The 26705-nt window shown below is 36.5% G+C and overlaps 3 protein-coding genes and 1 long non-coding RNA gene across 7 annotated transcripts; all 4 read left to right on the forward strand.

Annotated features, from left to right (window-relative positions):
• Nucleotides 1-471: 471 nt before the first annotated feature.
• On the forward strand, nt 472-5533 carry mgp (matrix Gla protein). Of its 4 annotated transcripts, none has more exons than XM_042505898.2 (5): nt 476-618; nt 3301-3384; nt 3486-3515; nt 4562-4664; nt 4949-5533. In XM_042505898.2, exons 2-5 carry the CDS (start codon nt 3324-3326, stop codon nt 5103-5105), a joined length of 351 nt encoding a protein of 116 aa, XP_042361832.2. In that variant the 5' UTR covers nt 476-618; nt 3301-3323; the 3' UTR covers nt 5106-5533. The 4 variants fall into 4 exon arrangements, with proteins under 4 accessions (XP_042361834.2, XP_042361832.2, XP_087925212.1 ...); XM_042505899.2 differs by having other exon boundaries at nt 509-618; nt 3304-3384; XM_042505900.2 differs by lacking the exon at nt 3486-3515 and having other exon boundaries at nt 472-618.
• Nucleotides 5534-5679: 146 nt separating this feature from the next.
• On the forward strand, nt 5680-26342 carry LOC148186525 (uncharacterized). Its single transcript, XR_015774808.1, has 4 exons — nt 5680-6842; nt 8614-8693; nt 11131-11175; nt 24298-26342. It is a non-coding gene; the product is annotated as an uncharacterized LOC148186525 (long non-coding RNA).
• On the forward strand, nt 12139-15192 carry bglap (bone gamma-carboxyglutamate protein). The gene is made up of 4 exons (XM_042505856.2): nt 12139-12298; nt 12567-12611; nt 13637-13721; nt 14891-15192. Exons 1-4 carry the CDS (start codon nt 12241-12243, stop codon nt 14991-14993), a joined length of 291 nt encoding a protein of 96 aa, XP_042361790.2. The 5' UTR covers nt 12139-12240; the 3' UTR covers nt 14994-15192.
• Nucleotides 19473-22518, forward strand: LOC121957063 (pleckstrin homology domain-containing family F member 2-like). The gene is made up of 2 exons (XM_042505570.2): nt 19473-19774; nt 21544-22518. Exons 1-2 carry the CDS (start codon nt 19528-19530, stop codon nt 22179-22181), a joined length of 885 nt encoding a protein of 294 aa, XP_042361504.2. The 5' UTR covers nt 19473-19527; the 3' UTR covers nt 22182-22518.
• Nucleotides 26343-26705: the final 363 nt, after the last annotated feature.

Raw genomic sequence — 26705 nt, forward strand, 5'->3', positions numbered from 1 at the left:
TAGGAACATGGCACCATGTAAACAACATATTCTGTATGCATATGAATATTGTCACAATCGGAATAATAGTTTAATACAAGTGTGCATGTAAATGTACTGAATATCTGCTCTGTGAAACAACCCAAGTACTGCTGTGCATGTTTGTCAGACATTTGGAGTCAGTCCATGTTGTGTCTGTTGGATGGTCTTTTCATATCATGCTGCCATGCTGGCGAACAGCAGTGAATATTATCACGTACCTGTTACGAAGCAGGTTTGATGTCCCCCGTTCCAACCTTCCCACCCCTTCCTGTCTGTCTCTCTGTTTACCCCCTGCTTGTTTTTCTCCCTTCTTCCTCCTCCTCGCCTTTCCATCACCTTCTGATTTCTTTTTTCAGTGAAGGCGTGGGAGTCAGGGAGAGAGTGAGCTAATATCCCAGCCTGATTAACTGGTGGAAAAGAGGGAAGATAGTATGAGGAGGGAGGAGAGAGGGCGAGGAGGTAGGAGGGAGTCGGTGGGTAAAAATGAAGGGGTGGGGGTAAGAGAGATGAGTATAAAAGTGTTGCTGTGAGGAATTAAGGGGTATTCCTCAAGAGAAAATACATCCAAGACTTCTAACTTCATAATTATCTTCCCCGGTAAGTACATTAAAACAATTTCATAACTAACAGCAACTCAAAAATAGTTGTTTAAAACTTTAAAACAAGCTAAACTTCTACAAAACTACTTATTTTATATACTATATAATGCATTTTTTCTAATGTTTTTTTAAATAATGCTGCAACATGCAAATCTCATTGTACAATAGGCCTACAGTACCAGTGTGTTTGTGTAAAGAGTATTTAATACGTAGCCTCAGGTTAGTCCTGTGCGAGCCCATCATGCCTGTGGCTTTTTCCAATGAGGTGGGCACATTCTGCCCGCAGATATGAACCCAACAGGACCCCTGCTGAGACTCAGACAGGCATAAAACTCTGTAGACACAGTTGTCAGCACCTGATGCACACACACACACACACACACACACACACACACACACACACATGCACACAGACACACTCGGCTAAATGTCTTTGCCAGTCTCTTTGAACTTTGGGCCGGAGGCTCTGTTTCTGTGCCCAGTAAGTCTGGGTACGACTGTAAGCCAAGATATGCCTGAGGGGATAATGTTAAGAGCACTGTGTGTGTGTGTGTGTGTGTGTGTGTGTGTGTGTGTGTGTGTATGTGTGTGTCAGAGAGTATGTGTAACTGGGTTGTGTGTGAGTGAGCGTGTGTGTGTGTGTGTGTGTGTGTGTGTGTGTGTGTGTGTGTTTATGTATAATGAAAGCTGCTATTGACGGGGAGAAGCAGGGCTGCAGCTGAAACAGAATCCCATCCAAATCCCACAAACAGAGGATGGGCATGAAAGCTTTTCTGCAGAGCAGGCGTGCAAATACAATGTGTGTGTATGTTTGCATGCATGTGTGTGTGTTGGGATGTTGCACACATGTGGCATTACTGTTTGTACAGGTGTCACACACACCTTGCCTTAGGTCACTTATGCACATGATGGAGTGCAGATGTGTATGTGTACTTGCTACATAGAGAGGACTAGTACGTGTGTTTGTTTTTTTCCAACAGAGTGATAACATTTTTGGAGAGTGAGGACATTTTGGATGGTGCTCACTTCTCTAAAGGCCTGTTTCAGGTTTAAGACTTGGTTTTATAGTGAAGGTTATGATTAGAGTAAAATGGAGTTAGGCTTTTAGTTGTGATGGTTAAGGTTGGGGTAAGGCGCTGTGGAAAGCAAAAACTCAAGGGTCCTCACAAAGATAGAAGTACTGGTATTTGTGTGTGTGTGTGCGCAGAACAAAGTTCGTATGTTTAACTAAAATTAATAAATATACCTAATATATCCCTAACCAAAATATATCAACAAATAGCCTAGACTTTAGAGAAAATTGAAAATTAAATGAAATGACAATGCGTAATTATAAAACCTAAAAAACGAAAATATACAATGATTGTCTTAATTTTTACTCTTTGTCTGTTTGGTCAAAGTTGTAAATACAACAAACATTAGGAGGCACTGACAAAGTGTTGGTTGTGTTTGTATTCTGTACTTCTTAAATCTTGCCCCTGACAAATATCCTACATATTCTGTAAAAAAGAAAAAAAAACTTAAAGTGAAACTAGTAAGAACTCAACTAAAACAAAACATGTTTTAAATAATGAAACTAAACTGAAAAAATCAAACCTACGAAATAAAACAAAAACTAGTGAAAAATATAAAACTGTATTGTCTCTGGTGCAGAGCCATGTGGAATACCTGCTTAACACATTTTTACCAATAAATTCCCATGACTTTTCTACAACTTTAAGCAAAAAGGGGGAGCCATGCCAAATCATTTTTTGGGCACTGGGGAGGGACTTATGTGCTTTGGCTTTAGGGCAGGGACATACAGCCTTAAATGGCTGTATTTTGTATTCATTTCATTTTCATTTTTTATGAAAACATGCCCTACAAATGCATGTATTATTTTTAAATGTTTGGCCTTTTTTTTTCATTAAAATTTTTGGCCATTTTTAAAGAAAACGTGGGCAATTCTATTTATTTATTTTTTTGCATTTTTTTGGCAATATTTAAAGAAACAATTTTGGCAATCTTTTTCATTTTTTTGAAGAAAACTATTTAAAAAAAAATAAAAATTTAAGGTTCACAGGTTTGGAAGGTATGTCTTCTTTTAAAAAAAAAAAAGCCCCAAATGAAACCATTTATCATGACCAGAAACTGTAAAAACAGATATTATCTTTCTTTTCATTAATCCAAAACTTTCAGGGCGTATTTAATTTTCCAAAACTTCACCTTGAAATTGCCGTTTGCAAAATTCCATGACTTTCTTCCAGGTTTTTCATGACTGCACAAACCCTGTTAAACTCTGCATGGACTTTAATAGTTGGCAGTCAGCTATTCTCTTATGGTTTTACCCTGAAAACAGAGGTTCCAGCTGTTGAGTGGTGTTTGTGGATTGGCCGTGACTTAAGTCCACTGTACTGAAAAGATCTCTTGTTGAAGTGCTCTCATGAATATATATAACTTTGGTTTGTTTCATGCACAAACTTGGTAGCGACATGCCAGCATGCATAGATGCATATATTTACTCGTCATATGGACAAAACCTCAGGCACAGACTTAGAAACTGCCACTTTCAGACATCCTTCCCTGCTTGTGGTTCCTACCCACAGCTTCAAAATCTGGCGCTCTCTCCTTCTATTTCTCTCGTTTTTTATTCTTCGGTGTTGACATGATTCACTGAATCACCTTTTCTCCTCTTCTCCAGCAGACAGATAAACAAGCCCCAGGATGAGGAGCCTCCTTCAGATTTTGGCACTCTGTGCTGCGGTCTCCTTCTGCGTCTGCTATGGTACAGATCCTCCCCGACGTCCCATCGATCAGCAGACATTATCTAATATGTCACCATTTATCATCATTTATGCTTAACACGATTCCATGTTTTTCCCGTAGAGTCTCATGAAAGCACAGAGTCCGTTGAAGGTGATTAAATGTTGTCTCTGGTTCATGGAAAAACATGCATGCAGTTCTAACAAACATGACAACGCCTGTTATTTAACCCTCATTTTACCCTTCATTAACATCCCCGACCTCTTAATTTCACCTCATCAGCTGCACGTTGGACATAAATCACCGCAGGGATACTCAGCTTGTTTTGCTTTGGGGCCACTTATGCAAAATGACAGGAGGCCAGGAGCCAGCTGCAGCAGTCCCTAGGACTTTAGGACATTTCTTAGATTTTAGGACATTTCTTGGATTTTGAGGTTGTTTCTAGGACTTCAGGGTGTTTTGGGGATTTCAGGACATTTCTAGGATTTTAAGGACATTTCTGGGACATTAGGATATTAGGATATTTCTAGGACTTTTGGACATTTCTTGGATTTTAAGACGTTTCTCAGACCTTAGGATGTTTCTTGAATTTTAGGACATTTCTATAGGATTTTAGGAAATTGTTAGGACTTTAGGGTGTGTCCCGGATTTTAGAATTCTAGGATTTTAGGATGTTTCCAAGACTTCAGGATGTTCCTAGGTTTTTAGGACATTTCTAGAACTTTAGTGAATTTGTAGGATTTTTAGGACATTTTTTTGGTTTTAGGACATTTGTAGAACTTCAGGACATTTCTAGGATATGAGCGTGTTTCTTGTATTTTAGGACACTTTTAAGAGTTTATGTTATTAGGACTTTTCGACATTTCTTGGATTTTAGGATGTCTGTAGGATTTTAGCACATTTCTAGGATTTGAGGACAATTGGGGCTTAGACCTCTGTCAGGGGGTTTCGGGGATCCTCCATTGGCACTTTCTTTGATAAACAAGCTCTATTTTGATTCTGTTTTATGCACTCTGGCACCTTACGTATACTAAAAGTACAAAAACATTTCCCAGCGTGAATTACTTTGTTTTTATTCAAACTTAAAAAATGGTTGGTGGGCCACCCGGCACCCTGTCGAGGGCCAGAGCTAAGTTGAGTATCCATGCCTTACCTGATTAAAAGAGGAATTTTTGTGAATTAAAGTTTTGTGGTTCCAGATCTGTTCGTGCCTCCAAACCAAGCCAACTCATTCATCACACCACAGAGGGGTAACGTATACAACCCACCCAGACGGAACGGCCACAACTATAACTTCATGAGGTAGGAGACACAACCACAGACGTGCACACACAGCACATAACCCTTTATACTGTACATATGTAGCACCACATATCCGCAGAGACGCATTATGGACCACTGAGGCAAAACCTAATTAGACTATTAAACGTCTGCAACGCAAAGAGACGGAAACAAAAATGCTAGAATGCAAGAAAATGCAACAAAACAAAGACTGTCTCTGATTACAACCCTCTTCCTTTTTTCCCACCATTCTTCCCTCTAACTATCTCTGTCTGTCTGTCTGTCCTCCCCTCCCTCTCGTCCAGGACGATAAAGTCCCCAGCCGAGAGGCGTGCAGAGACCTGCGAGGACTACTCTCCTTGCCGCTTCTACGCCTATCGCTACGGCTTCCAGCAGGCCTACCAGAGATACTTTGGCTCCCGAAATACCCCTCAGAGACCAGCTGCAACTCGTCGATACTAGACAGACAATATCAGTCCGTCAAACGCAGCATCATCATTGCCGTCTGGGAATGAATCCTTCGTTCCGCATATCACGACTTTTATATAATTTATGTAGTTGTTTTTGTGGCCTCTCTTTGGATGTGAAACGAGTCCTGGAAAAAAACACATTTTTATAAACACGGAGGCATCCAGTGCGGCTCACAGCCCGTCATTACGCACATGTAGAAATTCATGGCCCATCTCTTGTGTAATCTCAGGATAAGTTTTTATCCACTATTATCACACTTTCACAGCATTTAGGGGCTTTACGTGACACGCACGAGTGCAGTGCTCACTATCCACTGTTTCTTACATTATCTATATTTATCCAGGCCAGCACTACTGTCAGTGATTATTGCCTTTGCTTTGAAAATAAATAAAATTCCCTTTTTTGGGGTTTTGTCTTAATCCTGCTTTTGCAATTTCTTTTCCACATGGGTGTGTGAGAACTTTTGGCGTTCAGCGTCAATGAAAGGCAGATGTGAAAATGGTACTGGTCCAATTTCTCTGAGTGCTTCATAATTTTATAATTACATGTTTTTTTTTAAAACTGGACTAAGAAATGTTCTTAGAAAATGTATATCACAAATATACTTTCTGCATTTGTTTCATGAGATTAAAATAAAGGTGTATAAAAACAGCCATGGAAAATACTGTCACAAACATTATTAGATTAGATATTACTGATGCAACAGTGCATAAGCTTACTTAGTTACAGGGGGCCAAGAGGTTTTGGTTTTATGTAACATGATGCAGTGATTCGCAATCAAGGGGTTGGGGCTTTCCAGAGTATCTCAAGATAAATATGAGAGGATTATAAGATGATTAATCGGGTTTGAAAACATTTGTATTAATTTTTTTCATGATTAGCCGTTTTTTCCACAATATTGGATATTTTTACTACTTTGAGATGCAAACAGTTATTTAATTGAAACCATCTGAGAGGTTTGGTAAGGAAACGTCTGCTTGGTGAAACAGTAAATAACTCATTAGTTGGTTTTCCATCCAAATGTAGCTCAAAATTCAACCAAATTGTCAGAAAATGCAATTTTATGTGTTTTCCAACCACTACATCTGTGCTCATTTTTGGATTTGGTTCATTGAGCAGTAGGTGGCAGTAATTCTCCAGTCGCCCTGCCACCCCCCCTAATACATTTGGAGAAAACGAGGGGTGGGAATTATTTGTCTGAAAATGAGAATGGGACTGTACAGATGCAAGTCTGTATAAATAATAATTGTGTTTTGTTTTTATGAAAAAAGAAAGAAATAAAACACTGGTTCACATTTGATGCTTTGACTTCTTTAGGTTGGCTATAATATATACATTTTAATCTGTTTCACAGTTTTACTACATATTTTTAACATTTATTTATTTAATATTTAACTTTGTGCTGTTATCCTTTCATTTATCTTATTTAAAGTTTGAAAATTTTACTTATTTATTTTTTATTTTTACTATCATCGTGGATTGATCCATCTATTACCGTGGATGTATTACAGGGAAGACAACACTTAAACAACTTAAACAAAAATAAAAATTAAAAAATAGAACGAAAAAAACCTTTGGTGCCAACTTCCTGTTTACGAATTCTTTTTCCGTTTGTTATGGCGGGCCAGCGGCAATACGGAAGTGCAAGTGTAGTCCTATTAACATCCGCAAAAATCGGCGAAAATGTGGATTTTCGGATTAAACTTGAGCAAGGAGATCTGGCCACTGGTAAGAAGGATTCACCCACACACAGGACACACGTTGTTATGATACAAAAGTGGTAAAAAAAATCGATAAAATATCGTATTTAGTCTCATATTAGCATAGTTTTCAGTTAGCTAAAGTGCTACAACAACAAGACCGAATTTGTTAAATTCAGTTAAGGGCGTTTGTTTTTGTTTGCCAGCACATGGTTGAAGTATAAAAAGGCTACTGGAGTGAATATTTAGCTTGTTTACACCATTGTGGATCACTTTTCTTGTGCTGCTTTCAGAAGTTTTTTGTTAAACCTTTGAAACTTGAACAAATTCAGGCAGTTTCTTTTAAAAACATGATAAAAAACCCAAAACGACAATGAACAACTTTGTTAGAAATGGTCCGGAAATCATATTAACCTCGAGGACCTGCATTAATATTACACACACTCATATCGCTATGCACAAAATTCGCATTTCAGAATCAAGCTTTAAAAACTACTATACTAAGTTATGATTTTCTGCTTTCATCAATTTTATTTTTAAATCACCGCAAGTCCTAATCATGAATATCAGATATTTATCAATTTTCAGAATTTTAACCCTTTGAATTCCAGGTTTTTGTCATGATGTCACTATGTATTTTTTTTAATGAAAAAAACAAAAACAAACACACACACACACACAAAAGTGTTGTTTTCAGTTAAGTAGTGTTTTTTGTTATCACAGCCTGGGATGTCAGTGATCACAGCAACATTGATTGTGACTGTGCACCTAGTGGAAATAGCATGTATTTTCCCCTTGTGCCAAATACAGTGAAAAAAAGTCCAAAATGACACCTAGAAATAATACAATGCATGTTTTTATGCTTTGATGGCTGTGGGATCAGAAATTTCAGTTTGAATGGGTTTCAGTGGCGTTTGCACCGAACAGTGTGAATGTAACAGTTTTATTTACACGGTGTATTTTAGACTTATTGTAGAAGCTGAACTGGGGATTCGAATATTAAACAAAAATACACAATCTTGCCAAAATTTACTCCATATGCATGATACTGTATATTTTATTGTGATATTGCATAAGTGGTGTTTTCCCTGATTTAAAGGTTGCATCACAGTAAAGTGATGTACTTTTCTCAACTTATCAGACAGTTGTACTTGTTGTAATACTTGCCTTTACCCACTTAGTCATTATATCGACTTTACTAATTATTATTGATTAAAGATTGAATTGTATCAATATTTTTTAATTTTTATTTTATTTTTTAAGTGCCAATTGTCATTCCTATAATATATTGTCCCATTAAACAAGGAATATGGTAAAAATAATTTGTAATGTTTTATTCTATCTCACGGTTCCAGCATTAAAGAAGTGCTTTTGAAAAGATTTAAGAATATTGAAAATAAAAACAAAAACAAACATTTTTGCAGTATAATTTTCAGCCCCAATTACATGTTTAAATTTTATTTTAAAAAATTATTATGTTTTTAAGCACTTTTATACAACCCTGTTTGCGTTGCTTTGTTTTATTTTCTCTTCCTTTGTCTTTTTTCTTAAATTTTATTCTATTTAAAGATAATAATTTTCTGCTAATTTTCTTGTGCTTTTTAAAAAACTTTTTTTTACTAACTTCTTGCCAATTTTCTGATCATTTCTTCTTTTGTTGCTCATTGCCTTCCTCTCATGTTTTTGAAAGAAATCCAGCAAATCTGCTCTATGAGCTTTGGTTTCAAAGGGTCAAACGAGGACACGTATTATTGTTGATTTCAATATGTGAAGTCAATATCTGTTTTTTGTGATCATAGGAAGAATCTGGGCAACACACCACACATCTGTGCATCAGGATCCTCGCTGCCGCTGCAGACAGTCACGCAAACAAAGACAGGTCAGTAGATGTTAGCATGGCACAGTCCCGAAGAAACCGTCATACTGGATGTTTGCTTTTTCATGTTTGCCACAAGGCCACATATGTGCACAATTAAAGTTTTCCCGAGGTTGAATCCTTGAAGTCTGTCCCTGAAATGAGGACAGGCACCGACATTGACCCAGACAGTCAAATTACACCCCATATGATACAGTAAGGACCAGTCCAGAATCTAAATATCATGTCAGAAAAAGAGACGAGAAAAGCCTGAGAGGACAGTTTCATATCATAGATTAAAGGGTAACTGTGAAAAATTTTCAACCTGGACCTTATTTTCCCATGTTTTTGTGTCTGAGTGACAAATGGGAATAATATTCTTTGAAACTGCTCCAGTATTGAGCAAGAAGGCTGCACCTGATGGCAGCAAAATGTGCTTTTCACCATCCATAGGTCCACGAAAAGTGCTTGTTTTTCCAAATGAAGTGGAGGAAAGCTTCATGAATTGACACGTTTTCTTCAGAAGGCTTTTTTTTCAATCTTTGACTTTTTTTTTAACATTGAATTTTGTTTTAATTTCTTATAATAATAATAATTAAGTTTTATTTTATTTTATTTTATTTTATGTTATTTTATATAGGGACGTGGACAGTCAAAACTTAAATGTTACCATTTAATGCGCTGTACCAGATTACCGTTTAGAGCTAATTCGCACCTGCAGTCCCTCGGCAGGTCATCACAAATACAAATCACAATGACATGACGATGTAAAATTGTACAAGAAGAAAAGAAATAAATGACACACAAGACAAATAATACCAGAGTTCAAGGCCAGTGAGTACAGAGCTGAGCGGCTTTTAATCATCTTTTCTAAGGTGGTTTTGAAAGTCTTGATAGAGCTGCAGCTCCTCACATCATCAGAGTGTTCCACTGATTTGCAGCTTTTTTTAAATGTATTATTTAGTTTTTATATATTTTAGTTTTTATTTAAACTGAGTCTGATGATGGCGATTTCTGCGCTGTTTCTGTTTAAACACAAAGAATCTTACTTATTAACAAAAAGGTTTAGGTCTGTAGAAATCGTCTCCATAATGTTGTCAAACACCTAGAATAACAATCCGAGCATGTTGGTGACAAAAACAAGCACTTTTTGGGATGTAAATTGTTGGTGCAGGAATGCCATACCTGGTTATATTTCAGCTCGATACTGGTCCATATTCCAAAGTTGTTGTTGTCATAAGGCACTTAGACACAGAAAAAAAAATGTTCGAGGTAACTAAATACCAAAGTTACCCTTTAAGTTCAAAGGACTAGTTTTAAAAAGTGTAAGAATATGTTGTATTTAGCCTTAGTGCATCAGCATCTTTCTTCAACATCTTTTCGAAATGTATAAAGAAAATAATTAGATGTTTTAAAAATGGTCAAAAATTGCAAAAAACATCCTTCTGGAGACGCAGTGTGTTTTAATTAGCTCGTTTCGCTCAATTTATGAGGCTTTCCAGCACTTTATTTGCAAACCACCCACTTGTTTTTGTTAAAAATATCCCTCCACATTTCAAATTACCCTCCTACAAATCTTCAAACATACTGGGTTCGTTTTTTAAATGTTGCTTTATTTCTGTAGGAAATCACCGTGGTTTGCAATAAAAGAGAAGGCACCCTGATTGAAATCATGTCACATAATGTGGGACGGCGGTTTCTCCGCTGCACTTTGTCTTTCATGCTTTTCTCTGCTGCGAGTGCACTCTGTGACCTACATGTAGAGAATGAGTGGGCGCGCTGGGAAACTCTGACCTCTCCAGGCTGCCAGCTGGCATTGCATAACTAATATTTCATTCCATGTTTCATCCTTTGACAGAAAGCAGTCTGGTGATTTTATTCCACATAATTCTATGTCTGTTTTTAGTGTTTTTTCTTCATTTCTTTCTCTACTTTTCTCTAATCTTTAGAGAAAAAAGGTCCATTTCAAGTTGTAGAACAGTGATACTCAATTTACGGCCCTTTATAGGTTGCCAGGTGGCCCCCAACCATTTTCTAATTTACAATAAAAATAAAGTGATTCACACTGGGAATTGTTTTTGTACTTTTATTATACATAAAGTGCCTGCATGCATAAAATGGCGTCACAGTAGAGCTTGTTTATTTCCGGTTAAGGACCCCCGCACCCTCCAACAGAGGTCCGAGCTAAGCCCCTAACGTCCTATAATCCCAGAAAGTCTTATATTCCTAGAAATGTCCTGAAATCCTAGAAATGCTCCAAAATCTTAGAAATGTCCCAAAATCCTAAAAACATCTTAAGTCCCAGAAATGTTCTAAATCCTTGAAATGTCAGAAAATCTTACATATGTCCTAAAATACTAGAAATGTCCTAATTTTTTAATAATCTTCCTGTATTTGCAAATAAAACATTGTTAAAAATGTAAAACGTCATTATAATTAATATTTTTGTCATGTTTGACAGATCCCTCCATTGATTCCCAGCCTGCTGATGACCCCGCTCAGGACGGTAAGATCATGACTCAGAAATATTTTTGACTGTATCGTCAACATTACATTATATTTTCATCAGTTTTAGTCAAAGACAAATAGGTTTTAACGTTTAATGTTTTACTTGCACTTTTCAATCAAATAAAAATGAGAAAGAGAAAAAGTAAACAAGAAACAAATTGCCTACTCAGCAGCAGCTAGACAAAGCGTGACACATTTTTTATCGAAATACACATCCAGCAGCTGATATTTGCGGCTGTGAGTCGTCCACATTTGTTTTTTCTCCACTTTAAAATAAAGACCAAGGATGTAAGTTTTGGGGGGACAGATATGAAATTATTAGGAGTGGTAATAACCAAAGGCCTTACAGTCCTTATATTGTCTCAATACTGAAGTCATCACTCACTGTTACTGCGATTTTAAACATTTTGTGATAACATAGTGTGTGTTATGTGGCATTAGTTTGTCTGTTTTTTCCTTGTATTTTTTTACGTTGTTTTCAGTTTTCAGTCTGATAATCTATCTTAAGTCATTTTTATTGCTGAAAAAATGTATCTAGTGAACAAAAAAACATTGATTTTAATGAGTAGGCTACCAAAAGACAATATTACGATGCAATATCACAACACCGTGTTGCAACAATGTCTCCTTGACCCCTAGAAACTTTGGGTTTGGGGGTCCTCTGCCAGAGGACTTCATTGCCTGCATTTTGGTAATTTTTATGCATTTTTTTATGGTGTAAACGTCTTTAATTTAGTGAAGTCCTCTGGGGCAAATGCACATGTCTTACCAGTGTCCCCTGCTTTCCCTCTGAAATCTGCTCTTATGACAAATATCCTCCTTGTGGAAGCAGAACTATGCAAAAACATACATAAAATCTGCATAAATGATTTGTATGTAGGTGTGTATCTCTGCATCCATGTGGGTGTGTGATATATGATATCCTAACCAATCACATACCCATGCCATACTGAGGGCCACATGTATAAACCCCGAGTGTATTTGAGAGAGAAAAGAGTGTTGTTGAGGTCTCCGGTCCCACTTGCTGCCTGATTTTGCTGACGCTGAAGAAAGAAGCTGAAAGATGAAGACTTTGGCCGTCCTGGTTCTCTGCTCCCTGGCCGTCATCTGCCTGACCTCAGGTAAGAGCTGCACAACAGTATATGTTAGAATAGCTCTTTATTATAGCATAGCATTATATTATTTCAAGTATATGTTGCTCTACAAACAACATTTAAAAGCTGCTTTTACTTCTTAGTATATCAAATATAAATGTTCTAGAAAATATCAAAAAAAAATTAATGGCTAAAGTAATTATTTCAGAGACAGACACTTCCTGTATTGTGAGTAATATCATACAAAAATTTAAAAAGTTTCATTATTATTGATATTTAATCTTATGTTTCACAGATCCCTCCATTGACTCCCAGCCTGCTGACGCCCCTGCTCAGGATGGTAAGATCATGATTCAGCAATATTGTTTTTGACCTTTTTATTATTATTATCGTTATTATTATTATTGTTACATTAACCCTTTAAAACCTGGATCGACCTCACTTTTCTTTCAGATACCTTTTAAGTATTTAAACGTTTGAGCCCTGTGGAAAAACGCTAGATTTCTTTCAAAAACAGGAGGGAAAAAGGCAATCAGCAGCTTGGCAAGAAATGTATTTGTAAATGCAACCCTGCAAGAAATTATTAGATTTAGGGATAAATGGCAGGAAAAATATGTTTATAATTGTCATAATTATATATATAAAATTATGTTGCAGAATTGTTATTATTTTTAGCACTTCATTCAAGTCATTTTATTGTTGTTTTTTTTTAACTTTCCTTTTTCTTTTCTTTTTTGCTAACTTTCTGGTAATTTTCTTTTTGAATTTTTACTTATTTCTTGCTCATTTCCTCTCAGTTTTCAAAGGGTTAATATGTAACATATTTGCAACACCTTTACTCAAAGACAAACACTCTTTTATTTGCACTTCAAAAAAGGAGACAGAGAAAAAGTGAATATTAATGAGACCCATAACAGTTTCAGGACTTATTAAGCATCTGAAGCACTCCAGAAGTGTGTTTGAATAGTAAAAAAAAAAAAAAAAAAAGTAATTATTATTTTGTTGAAAGGTTCTCACATTCTGCACGGGCTCTTAGAAATTTTAATTGGAGGTGAGAAACCCACACAGGATTATCTGAAAACTTCACTGAAAAGAGAGAAAATATATTTAGTCAATAAAAACTAATGATTCAACATAAAATATCAATTAAAGTGTATCTTTTACACTCCCAATCAAATTAGCCACAACTATCTAGATGATTCCCACAGTTTGGCTGGAAAATATCCAAAATTTCCAGATAAAATAATAATCGTATTAGTATTTCTGAGTCGATTTTTCCACATGCATTTGATTTTGTTTGATTGATAGACATTTTATGTATTTATGGAGTTTTTAAAAGTGATGCTGAATGTGTCTGATATGCAGGCATGTTTGTGGAGAGGGACGAGGCGTCCAATGTGGTGAGACAGAAGAGAGCTGCTGGAGAGTTGTCCCTGGCCCAGCTGGAGAGGTAAATTACACCTGATCTACTGTTACATGTTACATTTCTGTGAACGAAGCTACACGTCAACCATGTCAGCAGTCTGCCAACAAACACGCTGCTGTTACCGCGATGGGTGACGCCAAAGACGACAAAACAGAGAATTTTGAGGTTGTAACTTAAACCTTTTTAGACTCAAGCAAATTGGCTTGATTTCTTTGAAAAACAAAGGAAGAAGGAAGTGAGCAACTTCAGAAGAAATGACCCAAAATAAGCAAACATTTGTAAAAACATGTTTTTTCTCTTTTTTTTCAGCCAAATTTCTACTTTATCACAGTGGCTGTTGAACAATCAAGTGCAAAATGTAAATAAATGCATGTAAATATATTTGACCAACTAAAAGGTTTTGTTACATTTTATTCCTGAAATCCAGCCTTTTGCTGGGATCAGGATAATAATAATAATCATAATAATCAAAATCAGAATCATATCACAATCCTAATAATATTGATAGCAATAATAATTATAACAACAATAACACATTTACTTAACAAAAGTAAAAAAAAAAGATAAAATAAAATGCACTTAAATACTCAATAAAATACAACATCAAAGTTCATATGACATTAATTGATCCAAATTTTTTTTAATCAAAGGTGACCTTATTTTACTTAAAAGTTTTGAACACAAACTGAAGATTTGATGCAGATCAAAACCAAGACTGAATCACATGATCTAAAAAATTAGCAGAGGAAGAAGAAATTGGTTAAAAAATAACCAAAATAGAATAAAGCAGAAAAGTAAAAACTAACAAGAAAATGCCTCCTGAAATTTAAAAAGTATATCTGTATTTTATTTTAGTAGCATATATTCAAATAAGAAAAATAATAAATATAATTGTTTAAATTGTTTTTTTTTTTTAAACTAATTTTCAGGTCGTTTGTTGTGACCTTTTTCATTTTATTAGTTTCTCGCAGTTTGAGGGACATTTCTTGCTGTTGCCTTTTCTGTGTTTTTGAAAGAAATCAGGTTCTTTTAGGGTGAAAGGCATCCGAAGGCAGCACAAGAAAACTGATCGCAGTTTATGTTTCAAAAGGGTTAAACAGAAAGTTCATATAAATGACCTTTAGCTCTGTCTGCACGAATATCATCTCGCGTGTGTTTTCTCTCTGTGAATGTTTCTCTCTGTGTCCACTCAGCCTGAGAGAAGTGTGTGAGCTCAACGCGGGCTGTGATGAGATGATGGACACGCAGGGAATCATCGCTGCCTACACCGCCTACTACGGACAAATCCCCTATTAGACCACAACTGAATTTCCTGCAGTGAAGCAAAAAGAAAACTTTTCCAAAAAATGTTCCAGTGTGTAAAAAAATTGTTACTCAAATTTAAAAGTGAGAGATGTGGGGAATGCATGAAAATGTATTTTTTCCATCCATCTCTATAATTTTTGTTAACCTGTAGTGTAGTGCGATGAAACTAAATAAAGATAAATAAAACTGCTGGGTGTCACTCTGGATACACGCATTTGTTGATAGAGCAGCTTTGACAAGTTGCGGCCACAAGATGTCACTGTTGACGTGTCAAAAAGTGCTGGTTTTGTTGTCAACACAATTAAAAAAAAGCAGACTTTCGCTCCTTGGGCCTTTTATTATTGTGTCAAGCTCACAAGGCAGTGTGATTCATATAATGCAAAGAAAAAAGAAAAAAAGTCCAAACATAAAGAAAACCAACTCAAATAACTTCCACAATCAAATCCTCAGCAGACCTTTACTGTCGACCAAAAAAAATCATAAATCACTGATAAAAACATTAACAATACCAACACTAGAGAAAGTCAAGTAAATACAAATGAAAGGGTCAATATTTCCTTTTTAACTCAAACACCAGGAACACTTGGGACTCAACCCAAACCGCGGGGGGTCCGGGGCATGCTCCCATGGGGAGGTTTTCTTCCACACATTATAGTACATACATACATAATAATAGCATGACTGAAAATTTGAACACGATTTGGGTAAAACACGATTGTTCCAAAGCAAAAAAAAAAAAACATAGATGACATAATCTGTTTCCCTCCTGAATATTTGTGAATCTCTTGACACGATGATGTGAAAATACAACCGTTCTCTACTGTGATACGCATGATTCAGATGCTTGTTATGCGCTTTTACTTTGGGCTTTGACAAGATCCTATCAAACCATTTTTCCTTTGAATCCTCAGCAAATTAGTGCGATTTTTTTCAAAACTTCACAACTTTTTGCCAAGTGTTTGTTTAGTTGCAGCTATGAGGGCTGCAGCCGTTTTGGCCCTGATGTGCACAGCAGTGAAGTATCCAGTCAGACGAGTCTAACGTGAACTCGATCTCAGATGAAACTGCTGTGTTGTCCTGTGGATCACTTTCCCTTTATCTTTGTCTTTCTTTTTGTTTCTCTGCACTCGTGCGAAATGACAGTACCCTTTTGGGATGTGACATAGATAACGGAGAAAAAAAAAAGATAAGATTCACAATACATGTTAAATGTAGAAGAAATAATGAGGCCAATGAGGCCATAAAAAGCCAAATCATAACAATGTTTGTGTATGCGTACTTAAAAGCAAGTGTTGCATGCATATCATTTTTAAAGTGGCATGTGAGCTGATTTTGTCATCTGGAGGGCATGATGGATGATGTGATACCTGTTTGATATGCCTTTGTTAGTGACCAACAAACAACAAAAATGGTTGTGCCGTTGGAAGTTATCATTGTGTTTACACTGGCTATTTAGCCACCAAGCATGGGTGTTTTGTAGTGTCCTTTTATTGTTTTTCCAGCAGCTTTTTAGGCACAGCAAAGCGGTGTTTTTCACCGAGACATGTCTGCATTTCCTGCAGGATAGTGGCATAAAAATGGTTGTTTTTCACAGAGACCTTGCTGCATTTGCTGCAGCATGGTGGCATAAAAGTGTTTGCTTTTTTACCAAGACACTGGTGCTTTTCCTGCAGAGACAGTGGCTTGAAAAGCTGTTCTTGTTTGTTTTTTCCCCAGGCAGTAAAGTGGCAACGTTGGAATTTGTTTGGACGTTAACATTATGACATTTGTACATGTTACATTACATTACATTAAATTACGTTATTGTACAACAAGATAACGTTGGCATGAGATGTCTGGGAAACAAACTGGATTTTGGTTACTTAACAGTACAACTTGAAACCAACAAAATAATAGCTTTGTCCATCGTCAGTATTCTACATCAGATTAACATTGGTCATAGACTCTGTGCTAATATTGAATTGTGGTCATTGATGTCACAACCTAAATTCAGCCAAATTTAGGTGTCTAATGATGTTGGTGACTAGCTAGGATAGCCTGAGTAATATTTTATCTTGAGCTATTAACCCTTTGAAACCTGAACAACCTGGCTTAATTTCTGTCAAAAACACTAGATTGAGAGATAGAGATTAAAAAAAAATGTATATAATAATAATTAGAAAATGTTTCTGGTCATTTATCCCTAATTTTACTTGTTATTATAAACTAAAAATACTTTATCTCTCTTCCTGTATCTCTTTTAAAAACTAATTTTCAGCCCATTCTTATGAACTATCTCCTATTTTCTTGCAAATTGTGGTGCATTTTTATGCCAAGTTGCTCATTGCCTTTTCCCCCCATGTTTTCAAATAAAATCAAACCGATTTGTTCAGGTTTTAAAGGTTTAAATGCATGTGAAAGTCATCTGAACGCAGCACAAGAAAACTGATGTGCAGGTTTCAAAGGGTTAAATAATAAACCTACATACCAGCCTGTATTATGTGAAAATGAAAAAAGTAATATGTTTAATGTTTTGCTGATGCAGTAACTATAACAACGTTAACATAATATTTTTTAATATAATTTTGTTTATTTTTATATGTATATTTATTTTATTCTCTGGAAGTCCCCCTAACTTATTAAAATGTTCTGTCAACACCATAACTGACAGCCTTAAATGTATTTCCTGTTGTGAAAGGGACAAAATACCCCAAACTCCTTCCCTAACCCTTTGGAGTTTCCCGTGCATTTTACTGGCAGCACACTCTGCATCATGATTTGCATAGTTAGTCCCTGTTTATGTTCGGAGAGACACTACAGAATGACTGCAGAGTGACGAACTCAAGTTGGCAGTTTCTTTTTTGCTCCAGCCGGCTGAGTTGCTCAACCAGTCTCTCAATAACATGTCAGATTTTGAAATATAACCTCTTGTGTCAGTCAGTATTATGCTGCAGTTTGTATAGTTTAAGAATTTCAGTCTCTTGCAACACTTGAATTGAATTGCAGATCTCTCTTTGTTTCTCTAATTTCACCATCTTTCATCCAAATTTGAGTTTATATTGACTCTAAATATCACAAATAATAACTGATCAAAACTACATATAAGGGTTTTAAGATATATGCTTAATTTTATTCAATTTCTCTGTTTTAAATCTGAATTATGAATTTCAACATGTCTAGTATAGTACTTTGGTTTATCACTTAATACCTGCAACTGTACTTTATCATTTTCAGTTGATCTTACTTTCTTAGTCAATCAGTCAGTTGTTTGATAAATAAAATGTTAAAAAAAAAATGTCGATCAGTGTTTCCCAAAGCCCATTATGACGTGCACGAATGTCTTGTTTTGTCCACAACCATAAAGATATTCAGTTAACTGTAATAGAGGAGTAAAGAAACCTGGAAGTGTTCACAATTAAGATGTTGCAATTAGAGAATTTTGACTTTTTTTTCTTAAAAATTACTCAAGCCGATACACTATGATATGATACGATACAATTTTATTGTCGGTTTACACTTAAATACATTTTGAGTTCATACACAAATTAGACATAAAAATGCACAAACAACATAAACCCATTAAAAACACACCAAGTAGTCATGGCCAACGAAAACATCAAATAATATCCTCAGACTGAATTATTATTAATTAGCAGCTCACTGTTGAGTTAGAACAGTGAGTTGTATTTTAAACATTTGCTTTGCGTGTAAATTCCTTATCTAAAGATATAACTAATTGCTCTGTCTGTAAGATAACTATAGAGGTGAAATTTAGTAGAATAAAGTACTGTAATATAAAATGCAAATACTCAAGAAAGGCATAAGTATCTCAAAATTATATGTAAAGAAATACTTCACCTACAAAGCGTTCATTTGTATATAAATTAGTCATGCCGTGTTAAATTTGTGAAGAAAACCTTTTCTTACAGAAAACATAAAAAATATTGATTTATTGATTGATTACAGAAAAGTGAAACTATCAAAACATCTGTTTCCAAACTCTCTAACAACTTGTGCAGTATAATGCAAGTTTCATTTATTTAGTCGTTTGCTCAGTGCTTTCAAAACACATGCATTTTTCCTTACATGTTAATATTTAAAGCTTAAAGTGAAACTTATCTATGCGCTCTTCTAAGTCAGACTCCAATACTAGATTTTGGGGGTTTTTTTTAGCAAAAATTGAGATTTTGGTGTTAAACTTGTTAATCTCGGCCCCCAGTCAGTTGATAAATCAATACGTTTGCTTGACCAGCTGATTTACAAATGGGCACTAAGAGGGTGAAGTAAAGCAGTTACTTTTCATTTGTTAGTTGTTCTGACTTTGCAGCGAAACCTTTTAACATCAAAAATATCTAAATAAATAGATTTCTTAGTGTTCTTCAACCTGCAGCCACAGAACTCTCCTCCTCTTTAAATTCTTGTAAAACTTGTTTGTCTTCAGTCTGAACTCGGGAAGTCCCGTTGCGTCACCACACCTTTATAAGACCAACTGTCCTGCTGCAGACGTTGAATATCTGAGTGCTGGCATCGCATGTAAACATTCACCATGATGGACCTGTTCACTTTTGAGAGGGAGAACCGCGAGCGTATCCAGGCAGTGGAGAACTCATTCGGCCCAGCAGGGGGAGCTCTGTCCAAACCGGGTCGGGTTCTGATGGGTCAGGGCCGTCTGGTAAAGCAGGGTCGTCGGAAACCTCAGCCGAAAGATTTCTTCCTCTTCAATGACGTCTTGGTGTACGGCAGCATCATCCTGAATGGACGCTGGCACAAAAATCAGAAAATCATCCCTCTAGGTAAGAAACTCACCTGTTTCTACTGCAGCTGAACATTTGATCAGTCAGACAGGAATGAGAGGAGATAACGATCAGCTTCATGCAAGCTACGTGACCTAGTATTTGGTGTTTCCTTATATGACTTTGCATTCATTTGCTGGAGTTTTCAAATAACAGTTACAGAGATAGAAGGTAATTTAAATTGACTTTTTACTGCTGCAAAAAACAATTTCAAAAAATCACATGGTTTTATCAAAATGTTTATCCTAAAAGAACAGCTGATACTTCTACTTGTAGAATATACCAATCCATTTCTTGAAATTCAAGTTACTTTTGTTTGTTTAGTGCAGTTTTTTTTCTGTAAGCATCTTAAAATTCCATTGCATTACTTGAGTTGCAGTAATGATGGATATCTCAAACCCTCAGCCTATAAAGCCAGAACAATCACCGTTCCCATTCCTAACTTTTCGGATGCCGCCGCTTGGTCAGTGATTTCAGTGTCAGACACTGAGCCAAAACACCCCCCTCCTGCTGGTATGTTACAGTCTGTCAGTTTGTAACTTCGCCGGATGGCCCCTGTCGTGTCGGTATAACATGCCCCCTAACAGTATTCAGTTTGGCTGGGTTTTCATTACATGGTTCAAGTGACCCAATTCCGTTTTTTTCTCACGTGGCACAGATCAGATTTATATCATGAACGTGTAAGCAGAAAAAAAGCGAAGGAAATCACAAATTCTTTCAGGCCTCATTCATATGTGAAAATAAATCAAGTATGATTTGGATATCTGCAAATGAGTCTGTTCACTAAGCAGACAGGTTGGATATTCCTTGGCATTGTGAGTCATGCTTAACTGAAAATGAGAAGATGGCACATTTTGATGACATAATTACATGTGCTTGGAAAGCGGAAAAAAAACAGTGGAGGGCAAGGGCTCAAGCCAGTGGTCAAATGCAGAGGATACCTGTAGTTTCAGCCTTTGGTGCAAACAAAATGTTCAATACAGGGTATTGAACTAAAATGTTTATAAGAATATTTCAGTTTTTGTTAATGTGTGCACGTTGTTTTAAGTGTAAGCAAAGTTTAAGCATGTGCAAATGCAGATATCGGATTTGAGTGGCTTTTAAGAATGGATGTAAGCAGGTGGTAAAAAAATCGGGTATAACCAAAAAAATGGAATTGGGCATCAAGACTTGTAGTGTAAATCTAGCTGTTGAAATTTTACTGATAACAATATAAGGAGCTGGAAAGTCCCCATTGCGTTGATGGGAGGGGCAGCGGATTGGTCCAACAAACCCTGGACTTTCACCCAGGAGCAAATTTGTGAATGGCTCGCCTCACTTTGCCTCTGATGGCTTACCCTGACATTTTTACCCTCACCCCAACCAATCCAACCAACCGAGGCAATGAGAACAAGCCAGTCATGAGGAGAGTGGGGCAGGTCATTCCTTGGCAGTCCTAGGATTCACAAATTTATTTTGAGAAAGACTGTATCCATCCCGCTGTCTCGGAAGGAGGATACCTAGCCCATAATATGTAGACGTAAACGGCACTGACCAAGCAGTGATATTTGACTTGTTGGGATGATCTTTAATGCTTTATATCACAAGAGGCAAGTCAGAACTTGTGATTTTTTTAAATTTATCTGCATTTTACTACAATTTATGCCTGTAGACTTGTTCAGAAATAGAAAGTACTGAAGCAAAAAAGTTTGAGTTGAACATACCATAGTGTCCATTTGGGTGTTTTTGGATTGTTGCAAATATATCATCTTCACTATCTTTTTTTTCAGAGGGCATTCAACTGGAGGATGTAGAGGACAGTGACAGACTGAGAAACCAGTGGCTGATCCGCACACAATGCAAGTCCTTTTTTGTGTCCGCCTCTTCTTACGAAGAGAAGCGAGCCTGGATCGACCACATCGAAGAGTGCCGGTCAAACCTGACGCAGGGCGGCAGCAGCCAACCCGGTGTCAGCTTTGCTGTCACCTGGATCCCCGACCAGGCCGCCTTCAAATGCATGCGCTGCTTCAAAAAGTTCACTCCCACCAAACGTCGACACCACTGCCGAAAATGTGGCTTTTTGGTCTGTAATTCGTGCTCTAAGGAGCGAGCGGTGATCGACCACATCCACCCCACCAAGCAGTTGAGGGTCTGCACCTACTGCCACAAGAGGACTGACGACGATGAGAAGTCTCGCGTGAGAGGAGACAGCACCGGAAAGAACAGCTCAGAGGAGGACTGTGACGCAGCATCCAGTGATGAAGAGGGAGAGGAGGTCAAGCAGATATACACTTCCAGCAGCTGGCTGGACTCGCGGATGGGCACCTGGGGACACATGGGCTACGTTTACCCGAGACCAGTGAGTCAGCGGCCGCAGTCTCAGGACTGCTACAGTGTCTCAGAAGAAAATGATGTTCACCATCTCTGAGCATCAAAGACACAAAGCTGATCCAGTTAAACTTAACACAAGCGGGTTAGAGGTCAACCTAGAAAATCCTTAAAAAAGAGATCGTATATAATATTTGCACCTACTTACTACTTAATATCTGCACTTTTTACACCTTTTTTGATGATGGAAACACTTGGACTCATAAAGCACTTTTATCTTACAGTGTAATTTTTTGTGTAAGAGGATGATAAGAAGAACCGTTTATTTAGGCTTTGGTGTGTGTCACTGTTTACACGTAAAAAAGAAACATTGCACTCAGTATCTGCACTAACATTTTTAAAAAATCTTAAAAACAATAAAGCACTGAAACAGGTCAGAGATCTGTGTCTTTTTTGACAAATTTGGTTATTGAGAGCCATGTTGGATGCACCAATCTTAGTTTTTTTGACAACTCTGATACATTTATCTTCCTCTATTCATCATTCACTGTTGGGATTATTGTTTTGGAGCCCCCATGTGTTATCAAATAAGTAATTAATTTTGACACTAATATCACATAAATAAATATGAAAAATATTTAAATGCAAAAAAAATAAAATAATAATAATAATAATAATAATTCATTGGATTTATATAGCGCCCTACAAGAACTCAAGGTTGCTTAACTTTGATAATGATATCCATTAAAATGTATTTCAGTCATTGAAGTTTATGATGAAATAACATTTTACAATAACTAGTTGAGTTTTATAATTAAGTAATTAGTTGCAACAACTTCACAAAATTAAGTGAATATGACTAAACTTAAATGACCTTGATAATTGGATATTAAGTACACATAAATTAAGACTAGGAGTTATATTTCGTTACATTTTTCAAGGCAATTACTTTCCAAGAATTTTCAAATTAAAGTCGACTTGTCAGATATTACAGTGTACTGCAGAAGGTTTGACTTTTTCTGTGGTTTATTTCCTTAAGTTAAAGGCCTTTAGAAGACATGCTAATGTTTTCACAGATTTGTGGCAAACCTGTGCGACAGCATGTGTTTTTGCGAGGTAGAGAGAAGATAAGGTGCTTTTTCGGGGAGTGGATTTGTCAGTAATAGAGAGGAGGGTTTGGTGGGTGTATACAGTAAAAATGTCAGTGTTCTGCTCATGAGAAATACTTGTGTGTAATCTCTTGTCGAATATGTCAAACCAACAAACTGTGATTGATACGTTTTCCTTGAAATGAGGTCAGTGTCCGCAGTCCCCCGTCACTGCTTCTGCTCTTAAGTCTAAGGCTGGTGCATGTATATAGCACACAACATCTTAGTCGTTATTTCTGACGTTTATAAACAGCTGTAACAAAGCTGAGTCCTTTCTAGTCATGGGCGGGTCATTTCCCTGAATGTAGTGTCAAACTGGTTCGACTTCTCCACACATGGAACGAGGAAATGTGGCCCATTTCCTGCAAATGACACCTGTGATGCACAGTGCATTTATCACACACTTCATCAACCCTGTCATTAATGGAAGTGCTTTAGCTGCAGAACGGACTCTGTGGTTATTATTTGGTTCATTTAACAAAGTTGTTTCATGATTTTTGTGAATTGCAGTGACAACAAATCAAGTGAAAAACAAGTAAAATAACATAGAAACAGTCAAGGGAGACAAATAATGACACATACAGATGGTGAAGAAGATACCTTACAAATAAAATGAATAAATAAATAATAATAATTTAAATATATATATATATATATATATATATATATATATATATATATATATATATATATATATATATATATAGACAAGAGCGTAAGCACAGATAGGGAAAATACATGCATGTGTGTGTGTGTGTGCATGCGTGCACATGTGTGTATCTGTGCGCACACAGGAGAGATTGGGGTGATGAGTCTGTGGGGGACGAGGATATGTACATATATTAAAATACGAGAGATACGGTGAGGGTCGTTGTAGCACCTAACACATGAGCCCTCAGTTTTGCTTTCAATGTCAAATCTTGCTGTCACTGTTCTAGCTCCACAGGAATGAGGAAAAAATGTTTTAAAATGTGTTTGAAAGGAATAAATGTGATATATAATATATATATAACTGTGAATATTCCCTGTAAATAATACCTCTGTCTGTCCTCTGTGTGTGTCTCTCAGGTCAGGAGCGTATTGGCATCGATTCCAAGTGCGTGCAAGAGGGGAAGGTCTAGTTTGTGATCGACGCGGTGTACGCCATGGCCCACGCACTCCACAGCATGCAGAGGGAGAAGGACTAATTATCCCCGAAAAATGGGGGCAAAAAAACGAACATGTTTGTAGGTAATCCCAATTCTTAAATTTTGGTTTCAAAATGAAAACGTATGAATGAAAACTGTGCGTTTTAAAAGTCTTGTATGCCATAAAAAGTCATAGTACAACATGTTATGAGCGAGCCATAATATAGTAAAAGCAGCTATGTCATAAAAAATCCATTAAAATGTCAGAGTGTAGGATGCCATAAAAAAATGAAACTGAAGGGTGACTTATGATTTACTATACAAAGACTTTAATTACAAGTTTTTTTATTTACAACATATTTTGCTATGACATTTTTGATGGCACACTATACTATTTTTTTTTCTGACACACTTTTTGATGACTTTGTATAACATACTGTGCTATTTATGACATACTACACAATGATTATTTACAACATACTATGCTATGACTCTTTATGATAGTGTAGCATGTCAGAAACGTGGTTGAAACACCCATGGTTGTAATTTCCTAAAAAAAGTTGTAGTATATCCAAAAATCTCACAGTAAAGCATGTCGAAAAAAAACAAAAATTCACTGTATAGTATGTCTAAAAACTGTTTAAAAAGTCACAATATTACATGTAAGATATTCAAAGGACAAAAATGCATTGTGGACAATAGGTATGAATTTAACCCTTTGAAACTGGAGCAAATTGGCTCAGTTTCTTTCAAAAGCATAATGACACGACAATAAGCAACTTTCCAATAAAAAAAAAAAAATAAAAACATGAAAGTTCAAAACAACAAAAACAACCTGAAACCTGTTAAATACCCAATCGTTAAATCATTCTGTGGAAATATTTTCAAATATATAACTGTGATCATTTTAATATTTAAAATATTTTTTAAAAAAGTTGTAAGAAAATTACCTGACATTTGCAAAAACAAAACAAAAAAAAAAAAAATTTAACTAAAAAATAAAAGTAGTTGTAATAAAAATATATGTATTTTTCTGCAGGCTAATTTTAAATCTATAATTATAAATATAGATCTCTTGATATTTTGCTCTAGTTATTTGAGCATTTCCAATTGATTTCTCTCCTGTTTTTTAAGGCAATTTTCAGGTCATTTTTTAGTCACAGTTTACCTTTTATTTCCTTTTTTGCCGTTTGTGAGACATTTCATGCTAAGTTGCTTTCTCTCCCCATGTTTTTGAAAGAAACAAACCAATCTTTTCACATGTCGAAGGTTTAAATGCTTGTGAAGGGTGTCTGAATGCAGCACAAGAAAACTGATGCCGATTTGGGTTTCAAAGGGTTAAGTATAATTTTTCAGAAAAGTCTAAATTATTAAATAGGGAAATGCATGTCAGTTGGGTTATTTGAGACTTTTTTGGGGAAGTACCTGGAGCTGGACAGTGACAGATGTGAACAGAGGGGGGAGCTAGCGGGGATGGTTGTGGAGAACTTGTGGGTGAAGATGAAGATGCAGGTCCAGGTGAAGGGCTCAGCGTTGCCAGATTTGGTGGTTTTCTGCCCAAGTGAGCTGTTTTGGGGAAAAATAAGCTTGGTTGGGTGGAGACTTTCTGTGAATTGGGCAGGTTTTTTTTGGGTTTTTTTTGTCTGTCACTCTGCACAAATCTGTTTCGTTTGTACTTCATTCTGGTGAGAAGCAGCTAAAGTTGACTCCGTGGTGTAATTATAATATTCACTATTGCATATGTAAATAAATATCTGAAGTCTTCAAAATAAATCGTATCTGCCTCGTAAAAGTGCATTGTGTCCGTGTGTGTAGTTGCACTGCGTGTTTATGCTTATACAAAGAGGAGCATAGGTTTGAATTTATGCAAAGGTACCCTTAAATAAGGTTGAAGTGTATCAACGTTGCCTTATAAATGAACGTTTTGTCACTGCAGGATTATTTCTGCATGCTTCAGCTGCACGGGTTTGTTGTTTTTAAGCATGGTACAGTAATTATTAATGAAGATGCTTAACTAAATACCCATGAAATATTTTGGGTGTGTTTTGTGCTTTGGGGCGTTTGGGGGCTGGAAACCATCAGCTATCTGGCAACCCTTCAAGGGCCGTGGGACGTAGACAGTCACGCAGGTGGAGTTGAATGCAGAGTGTTTTGAATGTTTGCAGCTGCCAGGCTGCTATCCAGCTTGTTTGGATGGAGTCCACCGCTCTAAAAAAAGGAGGAACGCTTCCAAAACATGAACACTGTCAATAAAACTGATATCTTGCGGCGGACTAAAGCAACGTGTGGAGGCTGAGCTGGCTGCTAAAACGTCCAGCGCCGGGACAGTGGGTATGGGAGTGAGTACAG

This window comes from Plectropomus leopardus, chromosome 18 (genome assembly GCF_026936395.1).
Source record: "Plectropomus leopardus strain MGB_pleo_1.0 chromosome 18, ASM2693639v1, whole genome shotgun sequence".
NCBI classification, from domain to species: Eukaryota; Metazoa; Chordata; class Actinopteri; order Perciformes; family Serranidae; genus Plectropomus; species Plectropomus leopardus.